The following is a 23,327-nucleotide window of genomic DNA, read 5'->3' as shown; positions in this document are numbered from 1 at the left end:
AAAAATCTTGGGTAGTCATCTTTGACTAAAAATAATTGCATTCTGAAAAAAATTAGAATACATAAAGCATACAGGAAAATCTTAAAATTATATCATCTTGCTACTTCCCCAAAGATCACTTAAAAATGTATTTATACTTGTGTATATATGTATGTATACACACTTGTAGATTATATTAAATATATCATTTTGTAACTTTCTCAGTTAATAGAAGTATTAATCATTTAAGGATTTTTCATAATAAATATTTTTAATAAAATTTAATAGCTATAAATAATCCATTGTGTTGATGTAGCATAACATATTTGCCTATTTTCTTATAATTTGTAATGGATGCTCATCTATATACTATTTCATTAGAATAATTCCCCTAAATGGAATTACAAAGTAGTTATATTAATTATATTAATGGTTATTCTCATCATAATTTTTATGTCCCTTTTAATATAAAAAATAGCACTTGGCATCCAGAGTGAAATATAGTTTTATTTTTTTTAGCGCTCGTGGTGTCGTAAATTATATTGTAAAGGTAGTGTGAGTTTTCATTCATCATAGATTGAGGATTTGAAGAGACCTCTGATACATCATAAGCAACATAGAGATTCATAGGAAGAGTGCAGAAATAAACCATTCCATTTCAAATCATCCTAATCACTTGAAAGTACCTCCTTATGTTGAGCAGAAAAAGCTACCCATAAATTCTTTTGGCTTATAAAAAAGTAAATATCTTCTTCTATAAAACAACCATTGTTGTTTTTTCTTAGGATATTCTCATTTCCTCTTAGTATATTCATCTTATATGTATATAAATATACCAAAAAGTGGATTCTCAGTATTTCTTTTTAGTATATTCTCATCTGTGTCAAATGTATTGCTTTAATAGTTTCTTTTTATGTATGGTTTTAGACTCTTCACCTTTATGAATATTTCTCTTAAAGTGTGAATCTCCAAGTAGGAACCTGTCTTCTCATATAATCTGAACAGTTAAGAATAATGGTATTCCTTTTATGGGACCTTATACATCAGTTGATACAGTCTCAGCTTGGAATACATGTTTTGGGCATTTTTATTGCATTTCTGGTTTATATTAACATCATTAGGATATTTTATTCATAATATCCTTTCAGTGTAAAACATATAACTGATCTTTCAACCAAGCCACAGACCTTTACCTTGATACTGGTTAGTTTTTATCTTCTTGGTATTAATCCAATGTGCAAGCATGTTATGATGCCTTTGATTATTTGATTCTGTTTTCTATGTTAGTTATCTGCACCAGCTTTGTGCATCCTGTGCTTTGTATCCCTTAATTGAGAAACTGAAATTTATGAATATAACAAGACTATGTTAATTTTGTAGAAATAGATTTCATCCATTGCAAGATAACTATAGGGGAATGCTTTCACTGTCTTTTTTTTTTTTTTCAGATTTATATGTTTTGAAATTAGGGTTTAAATATCTGATATTACACTATCAGATATTAGGAAGCATTTGTTTTCAGTTGTTTTCAATGACATGTTAGAATTAATCAGCTTTCTCAAATATTATCTTGGAATAGCATACAGGGGCTATACAAGCTGTCCCTTTACGGCCACACTCTGAAGGTAATTCATGCTTATGCTGACCTCAACTTTAATCAACCCATGAACTATTAGAATCAGCTAATTTGTTATTTATTTCTATGAGTAATTTATTTTTTCCGCTAGAGCTTCAGTGGACTAGCAGCAGCACAAAGTAGATTAACATTTTTTTTTTTTTTTGGTTTGAGTCAACCTGATTGGTGTTTAATTAAATTGTTCAGTCACCCTCACAGAGGATGTTTTTGAGTCATATGAATGCATCTTAGGTACCATAGATTTTTTTCAGGGTGACCGTGAAGAAGTCTATTGACTAATCCAGGGTCCCCATTAAATATTTTCCTAGCTTAGAGTATTTTAAACTTCTGGTCAACAAAAGCAACTGCTTTTATGGTTCTCAGTTCTCAGCAGAAATTTATAGTCTGAGACTAATGGACGTTGGTTCATTTCCAAAAGATCGTGGTATTACATGGTATTCATATTTAATTGATAACAGTACAAACTTTAATACATCATTTTGTATTATAGATTATATCATATTTAGCCATCAATTTTTATAATATGAGTGTACCTTGACAATGTGTTATTTTTGTGCAAGTGATGCAAGAACATGTTAATGCAGGAATAAGGGACCTTAGAAAACATCAACTCATTTGCAGATTAAATCAAACAAACAAGCTAAACACATACACACATAGATTTGTGTTCATTCATGCACAGACATGGAAAAAAATTCAGACTAAATAACCATGGTCTCTTGATTTCATTTCAGAGTTTGTTTCTTTGTATGTTTGTTCACTGTCCTGTGTCTATTGTTTGTTCACTGGCCTTCCTACCTCAGTCTGTCCCTGCTATAGTTCACCTTGTTTCAGACCTATCTTTCTAATACGTAGCTCATACCATCACCGTACTTTAAAATTGTGACTGGTTCTCTCTTACTTGCAAAAGGATGTGACAACTCCCTTCCAGCTTGACCAGTGCCTTCCATGATCCTCACGTTTCTGTCTCTCCTCTTCACATATAGTATCTTATGTTCAACTGAACATTGGCACCTGCAGTTCTTCCAGCATGCCTGCTGCTTCAAGCCACGTACATGCTGGGAATGCTGTTCCCTCTGTTTAGAATGCTCTTCCTGTCTTTCTGCAAAATTCTGAGCCATCTTCCTACATCCAGCACTGAGGTTTCCTCTGTGCAGCCTTTTCTGCCCACTCCTTAATTACTCACTTCCTGCCCTCTGCTGCACCGGAACTTTTTAGTAGTTTTTTTTGTTTGTTTGTTTTCCATGAAGGTATATGAGTGTTTGAAATCCAGATATTTATATGTCTGTTTTCACCACGGGATAGCATGTATCTCCAGGGCGTGACTCTCATTATTTATCTTTCAAACTTTTTGTCAGTTCTGTTATTATGAGAGCAGTGAGCCTAACACAATGCCCAGCAATTAATAGGAACTAAAGTCTTCTCGAATTGAGTAAAAGTGATTCTTTTAGATGACTAAGATATCCACAAGATAGTAAGTGAGTGAATGATCGACATCCTGTAATGTTCGCCATTGACCTAGGATCACCAGTTTCTCTCTGGAACTCATGGATGTGCCATGGAGTCTTTGTCAGTAGAGATCTGGTAATGCAGTTGCCTGGGCCTGAGGAAATTCCAAGTGTATTTGACTAGAAATGTCAGGCACAGTGGCCAAATGTTCACGTGTAACATTGAGTTTTAAAAATTAGATCATGTCATAAAATTTTGTTGGACCAACTTTGTGATCATTTCCAGGTCAGCTACTTCTGATGTAAATGACGTGGAATTCACACTTGCTCTGTCTGGGTTTGAAGTTTGGTTCCTTGTTACTTCCTGTGTAACTCTGGGCAAGTCACTTCACTTCTGAGTCCCAGTTTGTCCATCTGCTTAATAGGGGACAGCACCTCATAGGAGTAGTATGAGGGTTGAGTGAGAGTGACTTGATGATGAATGTTAAGTGCTTAGGATAGTGTGCAGCGCAGAAGAAAACCTCACATGCTAGCAGCACTGCTGCATCCTGGTGAATTATGTTTAGGTGAATACAGAATGCTTATTAAGCTTGTTTAAGTGCAGGTGCTTTCAGTTAAACATCCCATAGTTTACTTACTATGTGACTCGGCCATATTATTTAATTTCCCTGCTTCTTTTCCTCTTCTTAAAATGGACATCATAATTTGACTCACCTTAAGAGTTTGGAATGAGGATTGAATGAGAAATGCATATGAAAGGTGCAACACAGAACCCTGCATATATTAGGAGCTTAAAAACAATTAAATTGTTCAGTCACTCCCATAGACAGAGATTACCCAGAGCGGTTATACTGACAGAGATTACCCAGCACATTCTAGAGAAAACTTTAAAAAATGAATGTCAGTTCTTTCATCGTATTTGTTTTTATTTGTATATTTTTGCATGGTTTTTATTTTAAAATTAGTTCATTATAGCTTAGCAGGAATAATTTCATATTTGCTGGGCTTGTCATCATTGTCGGTAAGATCCTAAGTGCTGCCTAGGGCTACCTATAGTTTCAAGCTACAGAATTAAAGGAAGGAGATCAGCTCTGGCTACCTTTTAACCATTTGACATGAAGAACTTTTACCTCATCATCTTGGGTGTATAAGATTTCAAAGTGGAAATATCAGTTAAGAATTAAAGTGTAGTTGTTGGGGTACTTTCAGACAACCAGTGCAGAGTAGCATGGGAGATGCCCTCAGCACTGCCTAGCCCAGTATCTCCTCAGAGGAGACCACAGGTGAAAGGGAGTGTGAAGAAGACAGCCATTCTAGCTTGGGACGTCATGGTATTCTTTACAAACAGGAGTGGCTGTGTTTGGGCACTGCTGGTTGCTAGAGGATGCATTGCGAAACACAAGTACTGTGCAGCCCTGCTCTCATGGACAACTGCTCTGAGCACCTCAGGAACCATTTGTATGTGTGAAAATTCTCTCTTTAGTTCCAAATCCTTTCCATTGCCCACTCCAGTAAGGTTTTTTTTTATTTTTTCGGAAATATTTCAGAAAATTTTTCTCTGCCCTCAATTTGCCACTTACTTATCGTATGTGAAAACAAGTTTTACTTCCCATTTTTTATTACTTTATATGGTGGTAGTTCTATATAAAATATGTAAGTCAAGCAGGCAGCTTTATGAAAAATCTGTGGACATAGGACAGAAACTCCAGTTTGCCCTCCTGGATAAGTAAAAGATTGCCAGGTAGGTCAGATGTTTATTGTTCGAATCCAGTTTACTTGGGTGGTTGAATGTCAGTTGACCAGAACTTTGCTGTGAGAAGACAAGCACAAATCAGCTCCCTGGAGTCCTCACAGTGCAGTGCCTCTTGCTTGCCTCACCCTACCCTGCCCAGTTTTCATGTCCTTTGGCTCCAATGTGACAAAGGATTCTGTCAGCCTGATGTTGTATCTGATCTGCCACTAATGCTTTATTCCCCCATAGAAGAAATCAGACGTTTCCAAAGTGGTAAGTCTCTTCTGTCAGAAGATGAATGGAAGGTGTTAGTGCTGACGGGAAATACAGGAACTCGAGCCAATGTCACTCTCTGGGTGTATGGAGATAAAGGAGTCACTGGACCAATAAGTCTTCGCAAGGAAAGCTCAGAGCAGCTCTTCCTTCCAGGACAGGAGGATGAGTTTCAGGTAAACAACACTGTGATATTTTCCTGTGAACATTTCAAAGGCATTTCTGTAATGTAGAGGTGTGTGTGTGTGTGTGTGTGTGTGTGTGTGTCTCCTATTAAAATGAATCTCTGGTCTTTTAGAATGCCTGTAAGTTAATAATGCTTATTGTAACAATCAAAGGAAATATTTTTGCTCACATATCTTATTCGAGCAAGGAAAGTTGTAGAAAAAACTGCTTTCTTGAAAGACAGTTTATTTTAGTGTATTTTCAAACCATGGATTTGGAACTGGCCCTATAAACTACCAACTTCAACTCAATTTATAACCAACTTATATGCTGTGTAGAGATTCTTCTGGTAATGAAAACTCTTCTTTTATATACTTGCGTATACTTATAGATGTTGCTCAGCTGAGCTATACAGGTGTGAAATTATTTTCTTTTTATAAAATTTGTTTCATCTTTTTAATTAAAAAAGTCTTAAGAATGAAATAATTTCCTTAGCATCTTCACAGGCCATGTTTTGAAGCTCTGCCCATGCCCATTCTAATTTCTCTCTCTTTTACTTCTTAGAGTCAGAGAACACTGGGCTGCTTAAGTTTGCATGTGGCTGGTTGCCTCTCCTAGTTCCTCAGAGCTTTGGCCAAGTTTCAATTAGGACAATTACATTCCACTTCACTAATCCACCCTTCCACCCACACTGCCTGTGAAAGCTCTTTGGTGCACTGTTAAACAGCAGTCATTTTCTCTGGAGGGTATTCCTTTTGCATCCTAAGGCTGACTAGAGAATAGAGAATGGTTGAGGACAACTTGTGTAGCCAGGAACCCAAGGCTATTTGGGGCTACAGTACCTGGCAATCACTAATACCCAAATGGTTTCTAGATTTTCAGACCTAAGCCTGTCGTTCTACTTTTGTAATCATTAAAGTTAATTTTCACTGAAGAAAAGCAGTTGTCTGCAGTTGTGGAAGAGCACTTTGGCTCCTTGCACAGGCAGCCATACCTTATACAAATACATATTTCAAAAGATTGTTTGAAGATAATTGTTTAGAATTCAGAATGTGTGTGTATGGTTAGATCCCTAAGTCACCCCACAAAAGTCTAATTTTCCCGTAATATACCTTGTGGTATATGTATTTATATGCTGATAAATCCTGTCAATGTTTTTCTGAAAAATTTACTTATGGTGAAATCTTGGAATGAATGGTATAGATTCTCAGTCTTGATGCACATTGGAATTACCCAGGGAGCTTTAAAAACTACTGATGCCTGATTCCACCTCCAGAAATTCTAGTTTAATTTGCCTGAGGTGCAGTCTGGGTATTGAGGTTTTCAGATGTTCCCCAACTGATTCTAAAGTGTAACCAAGGTTGAGAATGCTGGATATAGCACTAGACTGCAAATCAGGTAAGCTAGATTAGAGTCCTTGCTTCCCACATGTTAGTTATGTGACCTTGAATATGCCACTTAATTTCTCCAGGCTAGCATTCTCTTTATGTATAGAATACAGGCAATAATATCTTTTCTTTCTAAATTTTAAGGTAGTGTGATGACAAAAAGAGAAAATGTATATAAATTAAAAAAGGAATCCTATTGACGTATAGTAAAACTCATAAACTGGTTAAGAACAGAAGCCTTGGAGTCAGAGACCAGGTTCAAATCACCCTTTCACTAGTTTTGTGACCTTAAATAAACTGATTATCCTTTCTAATCCTCAGTTTCCTACTTAGTACAAGGTAGGTAATAATACTCACTTAAAAACCTTGCTGTGGAATTTAAAGAATGCCTGGGAAGGTGTGTGTCGTGCATTGCACCCGGTACATGGGAAGTGCTCTATAGGGGACAGATTGCAGGCACTAAGGACTCTCGCTCTGCTGGTAAATGGCTCAGGATATGTTTTCTACCAGCCTCTGTCATTTACTGCGAAGAGTGAATAGCTCTAAATTATTGCCTCAGTGGTGGAGATTGGGGCTACATGTGGAAGTTTCCAGGAGCGTAGAGTCTTGTGGACTCCAGGCCAGCAGGATGGGCATTGCCTGGGAGCTTGTGAGACACACAGAATTTTGGTTCCCAACCCAGACCTACTGGATCAGAATCTGCGTTTTAACGGGACCCCATGTAATTTGTGTGTGCACTAAAGTTTGAAAAGCACTGGCCTAGGGGTTAATGGGCTCTGGGACTGGGGCCTTATGATAGTTTGAGAATCCTAAATTAGGATGAATTGACACATTTCTACCCTCTCTCCTCTTGTGAGTATTGATTCTCTTGTTCCTTTTAATTGGCATCATTTGCCAGTTCTAAGTTTGTCTTTCATTCTCTTTTCCTTCTTTCCAGTCCTGAAGTGAGCATTTAGCCATTTTTGAGGACGATGTGGGATATTTTATTAAACCTGGGTTCAAATTTTACTTTTGGAACTTTCTGTGTATCCAGCTGTGTATCCTTAGACAAATGACTTAACCTCTTTGAGTTTGTTCATCTTTTAAAGTAGATGCTTAAAAGAGCCTTACCCTTCACAGGGTGACTGTGTGGATTGTAAGGGACAAGAATATCAAGTCTTTCCCGCCTGGCTGGCACAGAGCTGAGTAGCAGTTAGTTCTGCTCTTCTGCAGTAACAGGCAGATAGGTATCAAGTCACATATGCTTGGTAACCAGACTGTTCAGATATTCCTTTATTGTTTTCACTTAAATTGTGGAGAAAGGAAGTTTACACTTAAGTGCTAATAGATTCTTGGGACAATGAAAGGATTTTTAAAGTGTGATTTACCTTTTAGAGACAAAGTAGCCTCAAACTGGAGGATAACTTCCTGCTTTCTCTGGGAGGAAGAGCTAGCCTCTGAGTTCTGCCACTGAAACCAGCTCTGGGAATAAGGAAGTGGGGGAAATTGGCTGTTGGGGATTAACATCCCTATTTTCCTTCTTCCCAGTTGACACCAGCATAATTTCTCTTGACCTGGTATTGAAACAGGCCCAGTTCTGTTCTAGCTGCTGCTGTCTGTAGGGGAAAGTGGTGGTGGGCACTTAAAACAAAAGAATTGTAAGCATGGGAACTGGGTATGAAAGAGGAGTTCTGATAGTTTCTAGGTGATTTGACTGCCCCAGCTCTTTCAGGGTCTAGTCCATAGGTAGGCAATGTCTAGTCAGACATAATATGCAAGTGCCTACCTATTTGTATCTCTAGTCTGCAGAGATAGATTGATACCTATAGTAGAAATAATGACAGTGGCTATTAGGTAAGCCATTAAGTAATAAGGTGGTATATTACATCTTAAAAAAATTCTCACAGTTCAGTGACCTGGACATATTTTATTATACTAAAAATATCTGCTTATAAGTCTGTCTCCCTTGCTAGGCTGTGTATTTCTCCAAGTTAGAGACAGTGCCGTCATTTTCATCTTTGCATACCTGTGGACTCGCATATTGTTTGTTTCAATATACATTTATTTAGTTGAACTGAAAATTTTATGCCATAAGCATTATGTGACCATTCTTACAGATAAAGAAATTGAAGATAAGAGAAGTAAAAAAACGTATTTTACTCAGTTTACAACAGTCAGGCTCCCAGTTGAGCTCCAAGTGATTCCAAAGCCAGTTCTCCACAGTGCTACCTGGATTAACAAATACTCTTGGTCCTCATCAAAAACTAAAGCAGCACCCATATTCTGTGGACAGGTTTGCTTTTCTTCCTTGAACGTAGAACATCTATATCTTAACCTAGGTATCATCAAAGACGACAGGATTTTCAGAGAACAAGGAAGTTCTAGACTCACACTTTCCTTAAGCTTGTAGAAATCACCATATTTAGCTTTACTTTGGTGAAAATTGTTTTTTTTTTTTATTTCTTAAAATACAAGCCCATCTTTCTGTCATTGGAACTCAGAAAGTGTTGGCTTCCAGTGAGAAATGTGTGGTAGTCGGAGAACTGAGCATATGTGTGTTCTTCATCCTGTTCTCTCATTTGACTCCTTCTGCATATTTTTAGTCAAGTCTCATGATATTTCTGTCTCATACTCTGTGTCTGTGAAGTTCACTGATTGTTTCTTGAGGGCACTTCTTTTCTAGACTCTGAAAGAGTTCCTGAGAGCTTTTTAACTATTAGGAACAAAAAATGCATTTAGTGTAAAGAGAAAGAATTTTTTAATGTGCTTAATTTAAAACATTCTGATAATTTTTTTCTTCTTTGCATTTCATTTAGGTTGAAATAAGAAGCATTGGAAACATATATAAGATAAGGATAGGACATGATGGAACCAGTGAGCAACCTGAGTGGAAATTGCAGAGGGTAATCATGTCACTTATTTTTTTCTTCATAGTTATTCTCTGATGAAAAGAAGCAAGCAGGCTATGTAAAGCAGTGAAAATGGTATTTTCCTAATTACAGATGCCCTTTGACTTACAGTGGAGTTATGTCTCTCTAAACTCATGGTAAATAAAAAATATCCTAAGTCAAAAATGAATTTAATGCCAGTGACATAGCAGATGGTTCCCTACTTACTATAGTTTGACTTAAGATTTTTTGACTTTATGATGGCGTGAAAGCTCAATAGAAACTGTAACCCATCATAGAGGTCATACAGAGCTCTCTGACTTATGATGGATTACTTCCCAGTAAACCCATCATAACCTCAAGAAATTATAAGTTGAACTATGGTAAGTTGAGGGCCATCTGTATTGTAAATAATGTGAACAAAATTTTTGTGGACATAACACTGTGGACAAATATGGTTCATCTTTGCGAAAGGTTTTTTTTTTTTTTTAATAGCATATTTATGGTTATATTTGCAAAGGTAATATCTGTTCATAGAAGAAATCTGAAGAATATGGTGAAGTGTAAGAATAAAAATGAGTTGTTATTCATTGATCATTAGATGACCCCTCTGGTGGTGCATTTTTTTTTTTTTTTCAAATCTTTTTTCTATGAATCTCTTTCATGGTTCCTTGCAGTCTCATGTGCTTTCTTTCTCTCAGTATAGATATAAATACATACACACACACACATATCACATATATATGTGTAAATATCAATGTAAAATATAGCCATGTGCCACACAGTGATATTTTGATTAGCAGTGGACTGCATATACAATGGTGGTCCCATAAGATTATAATGGAGCTGAAAAATTCTTACTGCCTGGTGATGTCATAGCTGTTGCAATGTCCTAGTGTAATGCATTACTCATGTATTTGTGGTGATACAGGTGTAAACAAACCTGCTGTGCTGCCAGTTGTATAAAAGTATAGCATATTCAATTATGTACAGTACATAATACTTGCTAGTATAAGCAACTGTTACTGGGATGTGTTTTTATATATATATATATATAAAATATATTTTCTATATATACATATAATACCATATACTTTTAATCACTTAGAGTGTACTCATTCTACTTACTAACAAAAAGTTAACTGTAAAACAGCCTCAGGCAGGCTTTCAGGAAGTATTCCAGAAGAAGGTATTATTATCATAGGAGATGACAGCTTCATGCATTTTGTTCCCCTGAATATCTTCCAATGGGACAAGATGTGGGGGTGTAAGGCAGTGATATGGGTGAACCTGACACTGTGCAGGCCTAGGCGAATGTGTATGTTTATGTCTTTATTTTTAACAAAAAAGCTTACAAAGTAAAAAAGAAAATTTAAGTAGAGAGCCAGGCGCAGTGGCTCATGCCTATAATCCTAGCACTTTGGGAGGCCAAGGTGAGTGGATCACGAGGTCAGGAGTTCGAGACCAGCCTAACCAACATGGTGAAATCCTGTCTCTACTAAAAATACAAAAATTAGCTGGGCGTGGTGGTACACGCCTATAATCCCAGCTACTCGGGAGACTGAGGCAGGAGAATCGCTTGAACCTAGGAAGCGGAGGTTGCAGTGAGCTGAGATCTCACCACTGTGTTCCAGCCTGGGCAACAAGGCGAGACTCTATCTTAAAAAAAATAAAATAAGTAGAAAAAAAGCTTATGGGCTGGGTGTGGTGACTCACGCCTATAATCTTAGCACTTTGGGAGGCGGAGGCGGAACGGAACACCTGAGGTCAGGAGTTCGAGACCAGCCTGGCCAACATGGTGAAACCCCATCTCTACTAAAAATACAAAAATTACCTGGGTGTGGTGGCAGGCACCTGTAATCCCAGCTACTCGGGGGACTGAGGCAGGAGAGTTGCTTGAACCTGGGAGGCGGAGGTTGCGGTGAGCCGAGATCAGACCGTTGTACTTCAGCCTAGGGGACAAGAGCGAGACTTTGTCTCAAAATAAAACAAAAAACAAAAAAACAAAAAACTTATGGAATAAGGATATAAAGAAAGAAAATATTTTTGTATGACCGTACAGTGTGTTTGTGTTTTAAGCCAAGTATTATTACGAAAGAGTCAAAGAGTTTTTTAAAAATTGAATTTTTAATTTATGGAAGAAAAAAATTTTTTATGAATTTAGTGTAGCGTAAGTATACAATGTTAATGAAGTGTACAGTAGTGTACAGTAATGTCCTAGGCCTGGACATTCACTCACCACTTACTCACTGACTCACCCAGAGCAACTTCCATCCTGCAAACTCCTTTCATGGCAAATGCCCCATACAGGTGTACAATTTTTAATCTTTTATGTTCTATTTTTACTTTACCTTTTCTATGTTTAATAAGTTTAAATTTGTAAATACTTATCATTGTGTTACAATTTCCTATGGTACAGTAACATGCTATACAGGTGTGTAGCCTGCAAGCAATAAGCTATACCATATAGCCTAGGTGTGTAGTAGGCTATTCCATCTGGGTTTGTGGAAGTGCACTCTGTGATGTTGACACAATAATGAAATTGCCTAACAATGCATTTCTTGGAAAGTATCCCCATTGTTAACACATGAATATATATAAAAACATATGTATAAATACCTTAAATATGTACATATAAATACATGTATATATATGTTTATATGTGCTTTGCCCTTTTAGTGAAATTGAATCATGCTATGTATCCACTTTGGGATCCTGGTTTTTTATTTTTTATTTTTATTTAATCATGGCAGTAATAACAATAATAATAATAATACTGAGTATTTGTTGAGTGCTTAACATATGCCACCTACCTTACAAATACCATTGTATTTCTGCGTGATAGCAACTCTTTGTTTTAGGTACCATTAATATTCTATTTTACATATGAGGAGACTGAGGCTTGATAAAGTTATTTGCCTGAGGTTCCTCAGTAAGTGGTCTTATTGTATGTTGCACTCCAGAGATTGAGATCTTAAGCACTATCATTGGACCTTAAGTTTATTTTCAAAAATAGATGGTAATTAAAATCTTAAAAGCCTTGAGATTTCTGTATGGAAGCACTAGATTATAGTGGAGTCAGATGAAATGGTTTGAATCGTAGAACATCTTTGCTTTCTGGCTTTAAATAAGGTATCTGTCACTGGTTCCTTTACAGTACATGATATGTTATTCCAAAATGCTTGAGGTTTAAAATTTGGAATACCACTTATAGAGTCTAGCAAAATATTTCTTTCTTTTTAAGTGTTTCTTAATTTTATCTGTGATTTTTATTATTGTATCTTTGGTTGTATAATGAAAGTAATTGAGAAAAATGTTAATTTAGATGAAATATTTATTGTTGCATTTCTTAGCATATGCCTATATAGTGAAATGTTTTCTAGTCATACAGGAACAGGTAAATATGTTCCAGTCAGTAAGTCAAGAAATTCCTACTTAGCACCTAATATATGCCCTGCATTATGCTAGACGATGTGGAGGATTTGAGGTAACCATTTGGTGACTTTAAAGTTTTCTATTTAGAAGCATTGAAAGAATTTGAAGAAGACAAAAGCAATGACCTTTTAATAAGATGCAAAAACCATGGAACCTGCAAAGTGTAGTAAAATCACAAGCTCTGTGCCTGTGAATTACTGGGAAAGGCGAGTCAGAACATTTTAAAAGAAACTTACCCTTGAGTTAAGTGGGTCTGAAGTCAATAGCATGGCTTGTGCTTTCTCTGGGGCCTGTGAGTGAAAAAGTGGTTGAGAGGTATAGCAACATCACTACGTAGTGATTCTTCAACTGGAGGAAAAAACATATCCCCAGCAGAAGTCATCCAAGGAAGGAGCACTCGGTCCTGCGAACCAAGGGAGGGGTCATCCATTCCTCTGGTCAGTGGTAAAGGCTTCTGTGAAGAGTAAAGTGGGTAGAACATTAATTAATTGATTGAATTGAGCAGCTCGAACTGTCATTACCAAAGCAGTGTACGAGAAGGGGCTTTTCCTACAGCGTACTTTACTTTTTATTGTGAAGTGATTTCAAATTTATTTTAAAAATTACAAGAATGGAACAAAGAACTCAAATTTCACCCAGATTCCCCATTGTTAAGGTTGCACCCCATCTACTTTGCCATTCACTGTTAAAATGTATATATGTATGTGTGTTTATGTGTGTGTTTTAATCATTTGACAAATATTTACTGACATGATGTCCACTGATTCTTCGGCTATGTAAATATCTTACTCACCATAAAATTTTTACCCACTAATTTTAGGATCCATTGATGATTCTTGCCTTAGTCAGTTATTACTGTGATGGTTGCCAAATGGTGATTTTTATATTCTGTTTTTATTTCTCTACATGTGAATTGGCATTCTACTACAAGGTAGAACTTCTTCCTTCTCTCCATTTCAAAATTTCATTTATTTATTTATACCAGCGTGTACTTGCAGATCCTTATTTTATTTGATGGGCTAATCTTTCTTAACATAATTTACTTTGATGCTGAAACCATCCTTCATTTTTTCCTGTAAGCCCCTTTATTCTTTTCACTTGTCACTGTCCGTTCTACGAGGACTTCTTTACTTTCTGATTTGAAAAGTTGTTTCAGGCTTATCTAGCACTTTCTTTTCCCTAGCCCTGGAATTACCTATTTCTCAAGGAGCCCTAGTTTAATTTAGTGGAGAATGTCTTTTAGACACCAGTATTTATGTGAGCCATTCAGATAAGTTACTTTCTCCACTAATGCCCACTCACCTCAGCCCTGAGGCCACTTCCCATGATGTGAAAAGCCAGCCATGCTTCTGCTTTCCCAAGATGCTCCCCAATAAATGTTTCCAGTGTGGAAAACACTGAGTTTCCCACACGAGTTTTGGAAACACTGAGTTTTTCACTCCTCTCTTGGAGGGTCACAATGCAAATAAATATAGTAAAGACTCTGGGATGCCCTGTGGTAAGGAAATCTGTTTAACAGTATTTCCAAAACTAAATTCACAAAGGGGGCCATATTTTTCAGGTAAAATCTATTAACATTCTACGAAAGGAATACTGTGTATTACTATAGGGGTTCAAGGCATTTGGGGTTTGATTTAGGAAAAAGATATGACTATGGTGCAGAGGCAGTAGCACACATTTTATTAGCACACAACATCACCTAAGATGTTGTGACAAGGTTGCATATGGAGGAAGTTCCCTCCAGCAGTAATCTGTCCAGAAGCCACAGTTCAGGCCTATACTCCAAAGGGGAAGAGGGCAAGGGAGCTCCCTAGGGAGCCTAGGTGATGCCTCTGAGTGCACAGTGGGGACATGTGTCAGAGAGCCCCAAAGGGATGGTTATGAAATATTGCATCCTAAATATGTAAAATAATTTGTTCCCCAGTGAGAAGCAAAGTGTCTCTTTGCAAAGCTGAAATAGTTTCCTTGTGTTTGAAGGATCTTTACATAGACTGGAATTTGTCAGACACAAGCTGTTTGACCTTGTTTAGGTAGAGTCACTTGATAAATACATAGACCTACAAATATTTTATTACCGTCTCTTGCAGTCCTATTCAAGCATATAGAAAAAATTTTGTATAGGTGACTACCATCTTCTGTCTGATAATTAAACTCCAGTCATTATTTCTTCTCTCAGTATTTCACAAATACACTGGAAGTTTATTGCTATACAGTACAAAATTTTATTCCTCCACATGCATTTGCTCAGTGGCAAAGTTCAGTAATCTTTATGTCTTTTATATAGTCTTCTTAATCAGTATTTCCCTTTTGTTATATTGCATGGACTATGCTAGTCAAATTAGCTTTATATTTTAGGACAGGTTAGGACCAAGGCAATTTTTAAATACATAGATTTAAGTGTGTCAAGGTGGGAGAGAGCACATCAAGTCTCTCCTTGGACTTTGGTGCTAGAATAAACAATAGCACAGATGTATAAAAGTATACATTTGTACTCATTCAGAAAACAATTGTACTCGTATTCAAAGTATGTTAATCAAGTATTACTAGAAGAGTTGATAAGAGTTGGAAGAGTTCTGTTGGTCATTTGAGCATGGCAACATGACTAAGATGCAGTTCTTGTCTTCAAAGAACACATCCCACCATTAACCTAACTATAAACCAGATTGTGCTTAGTTATCCATAAAGTTGTCATTGTAATTGTCCCAGTGAAAATGGCACATGCTGTCTCTACATCTGTCTTCCAAAAGATTTGTGGAGAGAACTAGATTGATTTCTCCCTTTTCTCAGGTTCTGAGCAGAAAGGTTGGGTAACCTGACCTAGATGTTATATTCTCATTACTGAATTCTAACATGTTAATTCAGACATTGTAAGTACCACCATCTGTCTGTTCCAGTCAACTATTTTTAGGATATGTATTTAACCACTTGGTTGAAAATTTTTAAAGTAATCCAGGAATTTTAAGTTTCTAAGAAACAAGAATGAGTTTTTATGGTAATGTTCTCTTTTGAAACAACTAATATTTGCTGTTGTAAATCAGCAGGGGGAGCTCAGCAAATGAACTTTAGTTTCTATTGAAGGCATTCCTAAAATTATTCCTATTCATTTAGGAAATTAAAACAAATGCTGAATATTTTATGTGATAAAGACACTGCTGTTTCCTTTTCCTTTATTTTTTCCCCAAGCACTTTGTTTATTTGTTTGTTTGCAAGGAAAATGAATGCATGTTTCAGTGAAAAAATGGTTTTGGAAATTCACCCTTTTTCTATTTCTCATCTATTCCAACATAAAGTTTGGCTTTGAAGTTTAATGTTAGTGCACTTTTTCTCAGCCATATTGACTCTTTCATAGTACTCACATTTGGCAATTCTGTATCAGAGCTAAAGCAAAAGTCAAGGCTTTGGGTCTTTTTAGTATTGATAGAATAATACTAGATGATGCCTCAGTCTGAAAGCCAAAAGAAAATACTATTTCCAAAAAGGAAAATGATTGGTTTTACGGTGACTAAAGGCTGCCTTTTGTGGATTTGGAAAATCTGAAAGTCTACCATTATTAGGACATATGCCATGAGGGTTCCCCCCATTAATGATCAACCATTTATAGCCAATAGCTATTGTTCATCTTGTGATGAACAACGCAAGCACTTATGGAATGCTATTGTTTGGGGGAAGCTGTTGTTTCTAAATAAGTGTTTGTTGAAATTATTCCCAGTGTCTCAAATTAAAATGGGTGAAAATCTCGTTTTTGACATAGCATTTTGAGCAGGGAGCACCTGCCTATTTCATGATACTCTGGTACTTTGGGGCTTTTGATCTAGTGGTGGGTCATGTGATGTCATTCAGACTCTTAAACTTGTATTCCTTGATCATACTTCAGAGACCTTTGAGAAGGTCTGACTTGCTATTTCAGCCATATTAATACACATTAACCAACTGTGCTGTCTAGCATTCAAAATACAGTTGTAGAATATTAATCTAAGTGACCATACTGATTTCAGGTAATGAGTAGCTTGGACTCAAAACGAGGTGGCTGTAACTGAACATAGACAGATAGTAATTAATTAACTTTGAATACTGAAGAAAGAAAGATAAGAATACATTTTAGCAAATGCTGTTAAAACTAATAATTGTTTTTAAATCTTAGGTTTTCTATTTTTTTCTCTCTGGAATTGACTTTGACTCTTTCAAATTGAGGTAATAAACTTTAGAGTTGAAGTCAAAAGACTTGAAAGATGTTTAATTTCTAAAAAGTTAAAAAAGCACTTTTTCTCTAGGTTTTTCTTGTAAAATAGGGCTCAACGGTACTTGGTATCTCACAAGTTGTGAATATCAGTGAAAAAAATAAATAAAACATAATCAGACCTTTTTGATTCCCTCATTCAACCTGCTCTCTTTCAGTCTTGTTCGTCTGAGTAGATGGTGTCACTGTCTACCTAGTTATATAAGCCAGAATCCTACGAATTTTCCTAGATTGTTTTATTTCCCTTCCCTCCAAAATCCAATCCCTCAGGAATCTCCTGCTGACTCTATTGCTGAAACATGCCTCAATTTTGTCTGTTTTTCCTCCATCTTATTACCATCACTTTACTCCAAGTTGCAATTTTTTCTCTTCTCTCTGCTGTAAAGGTCTCCTGTGATAGCCTTCCAGCTTCTTTTCCCCCCGGCTCAGTATCCAGATTTCAAAGAGCAGCCAGAGTGATCTCTCATAAACATCAGTCAGATCATGTCCCCTCATGTAATCTGTCTCCTGCCCACCTCTTTCTCTGCCCCTTCTCATGCTGTGGAAGCCACACTGGTCTTCTCCTGCTTTAGAGGTCCTTTGCTATACAATCTCAAGGGAGCCCGCGTTTGCTCTTGATCACATCAGCATGGTTTATTATCTTTATAACACATCCCTTATCTGATATTTTACATTTGTTTATTGTCTGACTTCCACTAGAAAGTGAGTGACTTGAGAACAGGAGCTTTGTATTTCAGTGTTATAATACCAACTCCTAGAGTATTGCCTGTCATACAGTAGATGTTAGATAAACATTTGTGGAATGAATGAACAAATAAAACACATTTTGTTTATTTAACACGCATTTATAATATGTGAAGTTCGGCTGGGTGCTGTGGCTTATGCCTGTAATCCCAGCACTTTGGGAGCCCAAGGCCAGAGGATCTCTTGAGCCCAGAAGTTCAAGACAAGCCTGGGCAACGTGGGAAGACCCCTGTCTCTACAGAAATGCAGAAAATTAGCTGGCTGTGCTGCAGTGAGCTGAGATTGCACCAGTGTACTCCAGCCTGGGTGACAGAGTGAGACCCTGTCTCAAATATATAGCCTGGAGAGTCTTGGAGGTTTGACCCATTCACACAGAATTAGCGGCGAGATAAGGCCAGTGCCCCTTCTCTTGGCCTGTGCCCTAATGCTCTCTCCAATGTCTGGGCTGCCTCTGCAGCACATTTGCTATACATTAACTGGATAAATAGGCTCAAATAGAATAGGAATTCTCTCGAAACTTTTTGATTATTCTAAGTCTTTGAATTGAAGTGGGTCATAGGTTTTGGTGAATTTGTTATTATTTTAACCTACTGCTGGTTAATATGATATGGTAACCTACTTGATATGAGCCCCAGGCAGTCCTGAGATTAGCAAAATTAGGTAAGAAATGCCTTATTTTTTTGAAGTTTTAAAGTATCTCATAAATATTTCTAGTTCCTTTTCATTTCCAGTTACCTCTTCACTTCAGGGTTCTAGAAAGAACCACATAAAGGAAAGAGCAAGTTCTGAAATGCAGTAAGAAAAATAGTTTGTTTTTGAGGATTTTCTAGTTCAGTGAACAGCAGGAAGCACCAGCTTCTTTTGACAAAATCTCCAGGCAAATGTTTAATCTCAAAAGACTCCAGTAGTTTACAGAAACATTCTCAAAGTTGTGCCAGCTTATTTGAACCAAAGATAAATTCATGTATTTGATAGTCCCTCAGTCAGTTGTAAACACCATAGTTGGTTACCTTGTAACAAATAGGGTGTTATCACAAGGCACAGGATGAGAAATAAGGACATTTAGAGTCAAGCTTTGACTTTGTGTCTGATTTGCAAGAACACTTAAAATGTTCTCTGTTAACACATTTAAACCTTATTATATTTTCATATTTCTGGCTATACAAAGAAAATATTAATGACTGACATGACTGCCCCATCCACCATCCCCAGTATCAGATCTTATAGAGTACTGTAAATACTTTGTGTCCAACAACGTGTTGGTGACTATTTGCCTTTACTTTTACAGAAAAAGCTTTGTGTGTATGGAATCTGTAATGAAAGTAGAAGTATTTTGTTTTGTTTTGTTTTGTTTTATAGAACAAAGGTTTATGGTATTTCAGAGTAGGATTTCTAAAAGGATTTTTTTCTAAATCCTTTCTCATCCTAATGTATTCTTTGTGTTCTAACCAGTGTTTATCTTGCATCCACTGTTAAGCAGATAACTGGCCACATGGGTAGCTCTCAGAAGGTATTTGTTGACTCTGGTTCTATATCATTTCTCTTCTAGGAAAAGATAAGATTATTTTATTTATTTTGTTTAGGCTTAAATGAAATGTGTGAAGAGTGTTTTATAAAAAAGGTAGAATACAAATATAGATGGTGGCAATTGTTGTTGGTTATTAATTACATTTAGTCAGGATGTGGAGTGAGGCTATGGCAAAGGGCAGTTGGCTCATTCTGCCCTCGCAACCCCGAGTCTTCTGGCCACAGTGATGACCTTTATTCTGACCCAACTGGACCTGATCCTTGCTCCATTGATATCTAGGTTGACATTCAGTGCAGGCACTAAGAACAGTTAGAGAAGGGGCTCAGGGAGGACATGAAAGAAGAGGTAAAGCCTTTGAGAGGAGTTGGGACGTGCCAGTCCTTATAGTTTAGACAGGAATGGCCTCCTTTTTCTTAAAAGCTCCTGCCTGAGGTACAAAGGACCAGAATGGGAACCATTTTAGGGAAAGCAGGCAAGGATTGCACAGTGATCTAGGGGCCCAGGAGACTAGAAGTGCTGGAGAGCTTTCTTGGGAGGATGGGATGAGTGGGAGACCTAGCTCAGAGGACAGCTTTGGGATTCCAAAGCTTTGGAGATTTCTTTTTTTGTTGTTGTTGAAGTTAGAGATTTTGCCTTTGGTTTATGAACTCCTTGACTGATGGCCTAGAGAATTCATGGAGGCACCCAGGAGAGAGGAAGCAGGAGAAGCTACTTCAGATTGGCTAAGGGGAGGAGAGCCAAAGGAGACCATTAGTTGTCTTCCCAGATGGTCTTGGTCAGGTCTCCCAAGTACAGTAGGAGTCAGGGAATTGGATTAGAGTTTCTCATTCTGGTAATAGAGAACTGAACATTTGGCTGAAGTTTTCCTTGTGCAGTCTCTAGGAGGTTGTTAAAGAGTGAGGAACCACAATCCCAAATAATTGTTAAGAATTCTGATCTCTAATCTCTGAGATTAATTTTGATACTATTATTATTAATAACAATAAACGTGTTGAGCACTCAGGGTATATACATGATCACTTTTAATGTTTATACCACAGCAAGGTAGATACTATCATTATCCCAATTGAGAACATTGAGGTTTTGAGAACTAGGCGGTACCCATATCACATAGCTAGCATGTGGATCTGGAAAGAAGTGGTCTTAATTCTAGGCACAAAAACCACCCTCTTACTGTTAACTTGGAAGATTAGATGTTCTGAAATCAAGCTCTTTTACAATGTTCTTAGGTATCACTGAGAGGTGAAGCCAGCTGGACTTCCTGGGTCAAGTGGGGACTTGGAGAACTTTTCTGTCTTACAAGAGGGTTGTAAAACGCCCTAATCAGCACTATGTAGCTAGGATTGTAAAATGCAACAATCAGTGCTCTGTAGCTAGCGAGGGCATTGTAAAATGCACCAATTAGTGCTCTATAAAAACGTACCAATCAGCACTCTGTAGCTAGCAAGAGGATTGTAAAATGCACCAATCGGCACCCTGTAAAACTCACCAATCAGTAAAGTGCACCAATCAGCAGGAGTCTAAAAGTATCCAATCACAGGGAGGATTAAAAAAGGGCATTCTGATAGGACACAATGGAACATGGGAGGGGACAAACAAGGGAATAAAAGGTGGCCACCCCTGCCAGCAGTGGCAACTCTCTCGGGTCCCCTTCCATGCTGTGGAAACATTGTTCTTTCATTCTTCACAGTAAATCTTGCTGCTGATCGTTCTTTGGGTCTGTGCCATATTCAAGAGCTGTAACACTCACCGTGAAGGTGTGCAGCTCCATTCTTGAAGTCAGCCAGACCACGAACCCACCAGAAGGAACCCACTCCCGACACACCGCCACCCATTGCTGAGAAAGTTCTGCTTTGGGAAATAACTTCCTATGTGTAATCATTTATAGTTTACAAACCATTTTCCAAAAGGTGTTTTAATCTCATTTTATTACATAAGGCACTTTTCAGCTTGTTGAAATATGATGGCAGTTTTGCAAATGAGGGCCTGAAGATGACAGGTCCTCTTGTGGAACTTTTATAAAAGTGCTTGGTGAGCTGCCATGTTTGTGCTGGTTTGTTTTTGAACTGCATGGTGGGAGGAAGTGCTTCTGACAATTTGTACTTTGCAAACATTTAATCTTTGATTTAACTCACCATCACAAGACTGCTATTGCTCACTGATCCACCAAAAAGTGAGGTAAAATAAACTTTCTTACTTGTTTTCATTAATCTTTCTTAATGTATGCATAGCTCACATTTATTTCAGTGGTTAATGGTTAAGGCCATACACCTGGTAAGTAGCAGTGCCAATACATAAACCAAGGTCTTTTAATTCAAATCCAGGTTTGTTTCACTTGCCGCATGCATTTTACTGAGTCCTGCCACTGGCTATCATGTAACTGGGCTTAAACATTGTGGTCGTCCTGGAATTTTGCCTTCTTACTAATTTAACAGTTGAAAAAAATTTTTGTGAAAGTAAAAGCAAACCTAATTGGAGATTACCTAGATTCTTTATTTTTCTGTTTTGAGCCATCATGACTTCGAAGGTAAATGGAACTCATTTAGAGCCCTCGCTATGGAGGCTTTTCAGTGGTGTTTGGTGGGATTGCACTCAAGTCAAATCAGTGAGGCTTTCTTATCAGTGGGCTCTTCTAAGGATGAAGGGAAGATGGGGCCTTAGAAACCAGAGGCTTCTTGCCAGTTTACATGGAGACGCTAATGTAGAGGAAGAACCTGTTGAAGTTTTAGGTAGTATGACCTTGTAATCGCTTAACATTTTCTTAGGTTCTTGGAAACTGTGACTTCAAGCAAAACTTGGTATAATGAAACTAATTTACCACAGGCTAACCAATACAAACAAGAGTTAAATTTCTAGCGCATATTTCTGGTCCCAAAAACATCACCAATCTTATAAAGTCCAAAACACTTCACATATTAACCATTGAAATAAATGTGAACTATACATAAATTTAATAAAGATTAATGAAAATAAGTAAGAAAGTTTTACCCTATATTTGGTGAATTAGTGAGTGATAGCAGTCATAGTTTTGGTGAGTTAAATCAAGGAATAAATGTTTGCGAAGGGAAATTGTCAGGACCACCTCCTCCCACAATGCAGTTCAAAAACCATCACAAACATGACAACTCACTGAGTGCTTTCATCCCCTAATTGTTTATTGTTGTACATTTGTATGATTATTATAGACATTACAAATTTTTATTTGACAATCATTTGTATTCATTCATTCATTTTTCAACCTGCTTATTCCAGTTCAGAGTTGTGGGTGGGCAGAGCCTGTCCTGGCAGCTCAGGGTGCAAGGAGGGAACTGACCTGGCCAGGATGCCATGCCATCATCCCATTGCAGGGCACACTCATACCCACACACTTGCACACCCCCCACACTCTCACACTGGGACCATGTAGACACACCAGTTCCTCTAACATGCAGAACTTCTGGATGTTGGAGGAAACTGGAGGACCTGGAGAAAACCCATACAGACTTAGGGAGAATGTACAAATTCCACACAGACACTGGCCCCTGTCTAAATAAAAAATGATATAATCCAAAGAGAAATTTCCAATTTCAGCAGAATATATTATATTAACCTTTTTAATACTAATGTATGTATACATATATACATTTCACTAATGTTAATATGAAGTATTTATATAGTTTATATAAAGTTTTATACATTGCATGTAATCTCATTTAATATCCGCAGTAACCGTATGAGATAGTCATTATTTCTATTTTAAAGATGAGAAAACTGATATTCAAAGTGGTTACATGATTTCTCATGGTCAGTTGGAAATGCCAGAGCTAGACTTTGGTCACAGTTTTTCTAGCTCTCCAGTGTTCTTTTCAAGACCTCTTGCCTGGAGCAAGTAAAGATACAGTTGTCACTCATTAAT

At 37.2% G+C, this 23,327-nt stretch overlaps 1 protein-coding gene across 1 annotated transcript in view; it reads left to right on the top strand.

Annotated features, from left to right (window-relative positions):
* Positions 1–23,327, top strand: part of LOC105508712 (lipoxygenase homology domain-containing protein 1-like) — a 272,465-nt gene that overhangs the window by 3,163 nt on the left and 245,975 nt on the right. Inside the window, exons 2-3 of the mRNA XM_011937618.1 lie at positions 5,045–5,244; positions 9,417–9,503. Coding sequence (XP_011793008.1) covers positions 5,045–5,244; positions 9,417–9,503 — 287 coding nt within the window. The remainder of the gene's footprint in view (positions 1–5,044; positions 5,245–9,416; positions 9,504–23,327) is intronic.

This window comes from Colobus angolensis, unplaced genomic scaffold, assembly GCF_000951035.1.
Source record: "Colobus angolensis palliatus isolate OR3802 unplaced genomic scaffold, Cang.pa_1.0 Scaffold166, whole genome shotgun sequence".
Classification (NCBI taxonomy): Eukaryota; Metazoa; Chordata; class Mammalia; order Primates; family Cercopithecidae; genus Colobus; species Colobus angolensis.
The sequence above is the reverse complement of the archived record's forward strand: the minus strand, read 5'-3'. Positions and strand labels throughout refer to the sequence as shown.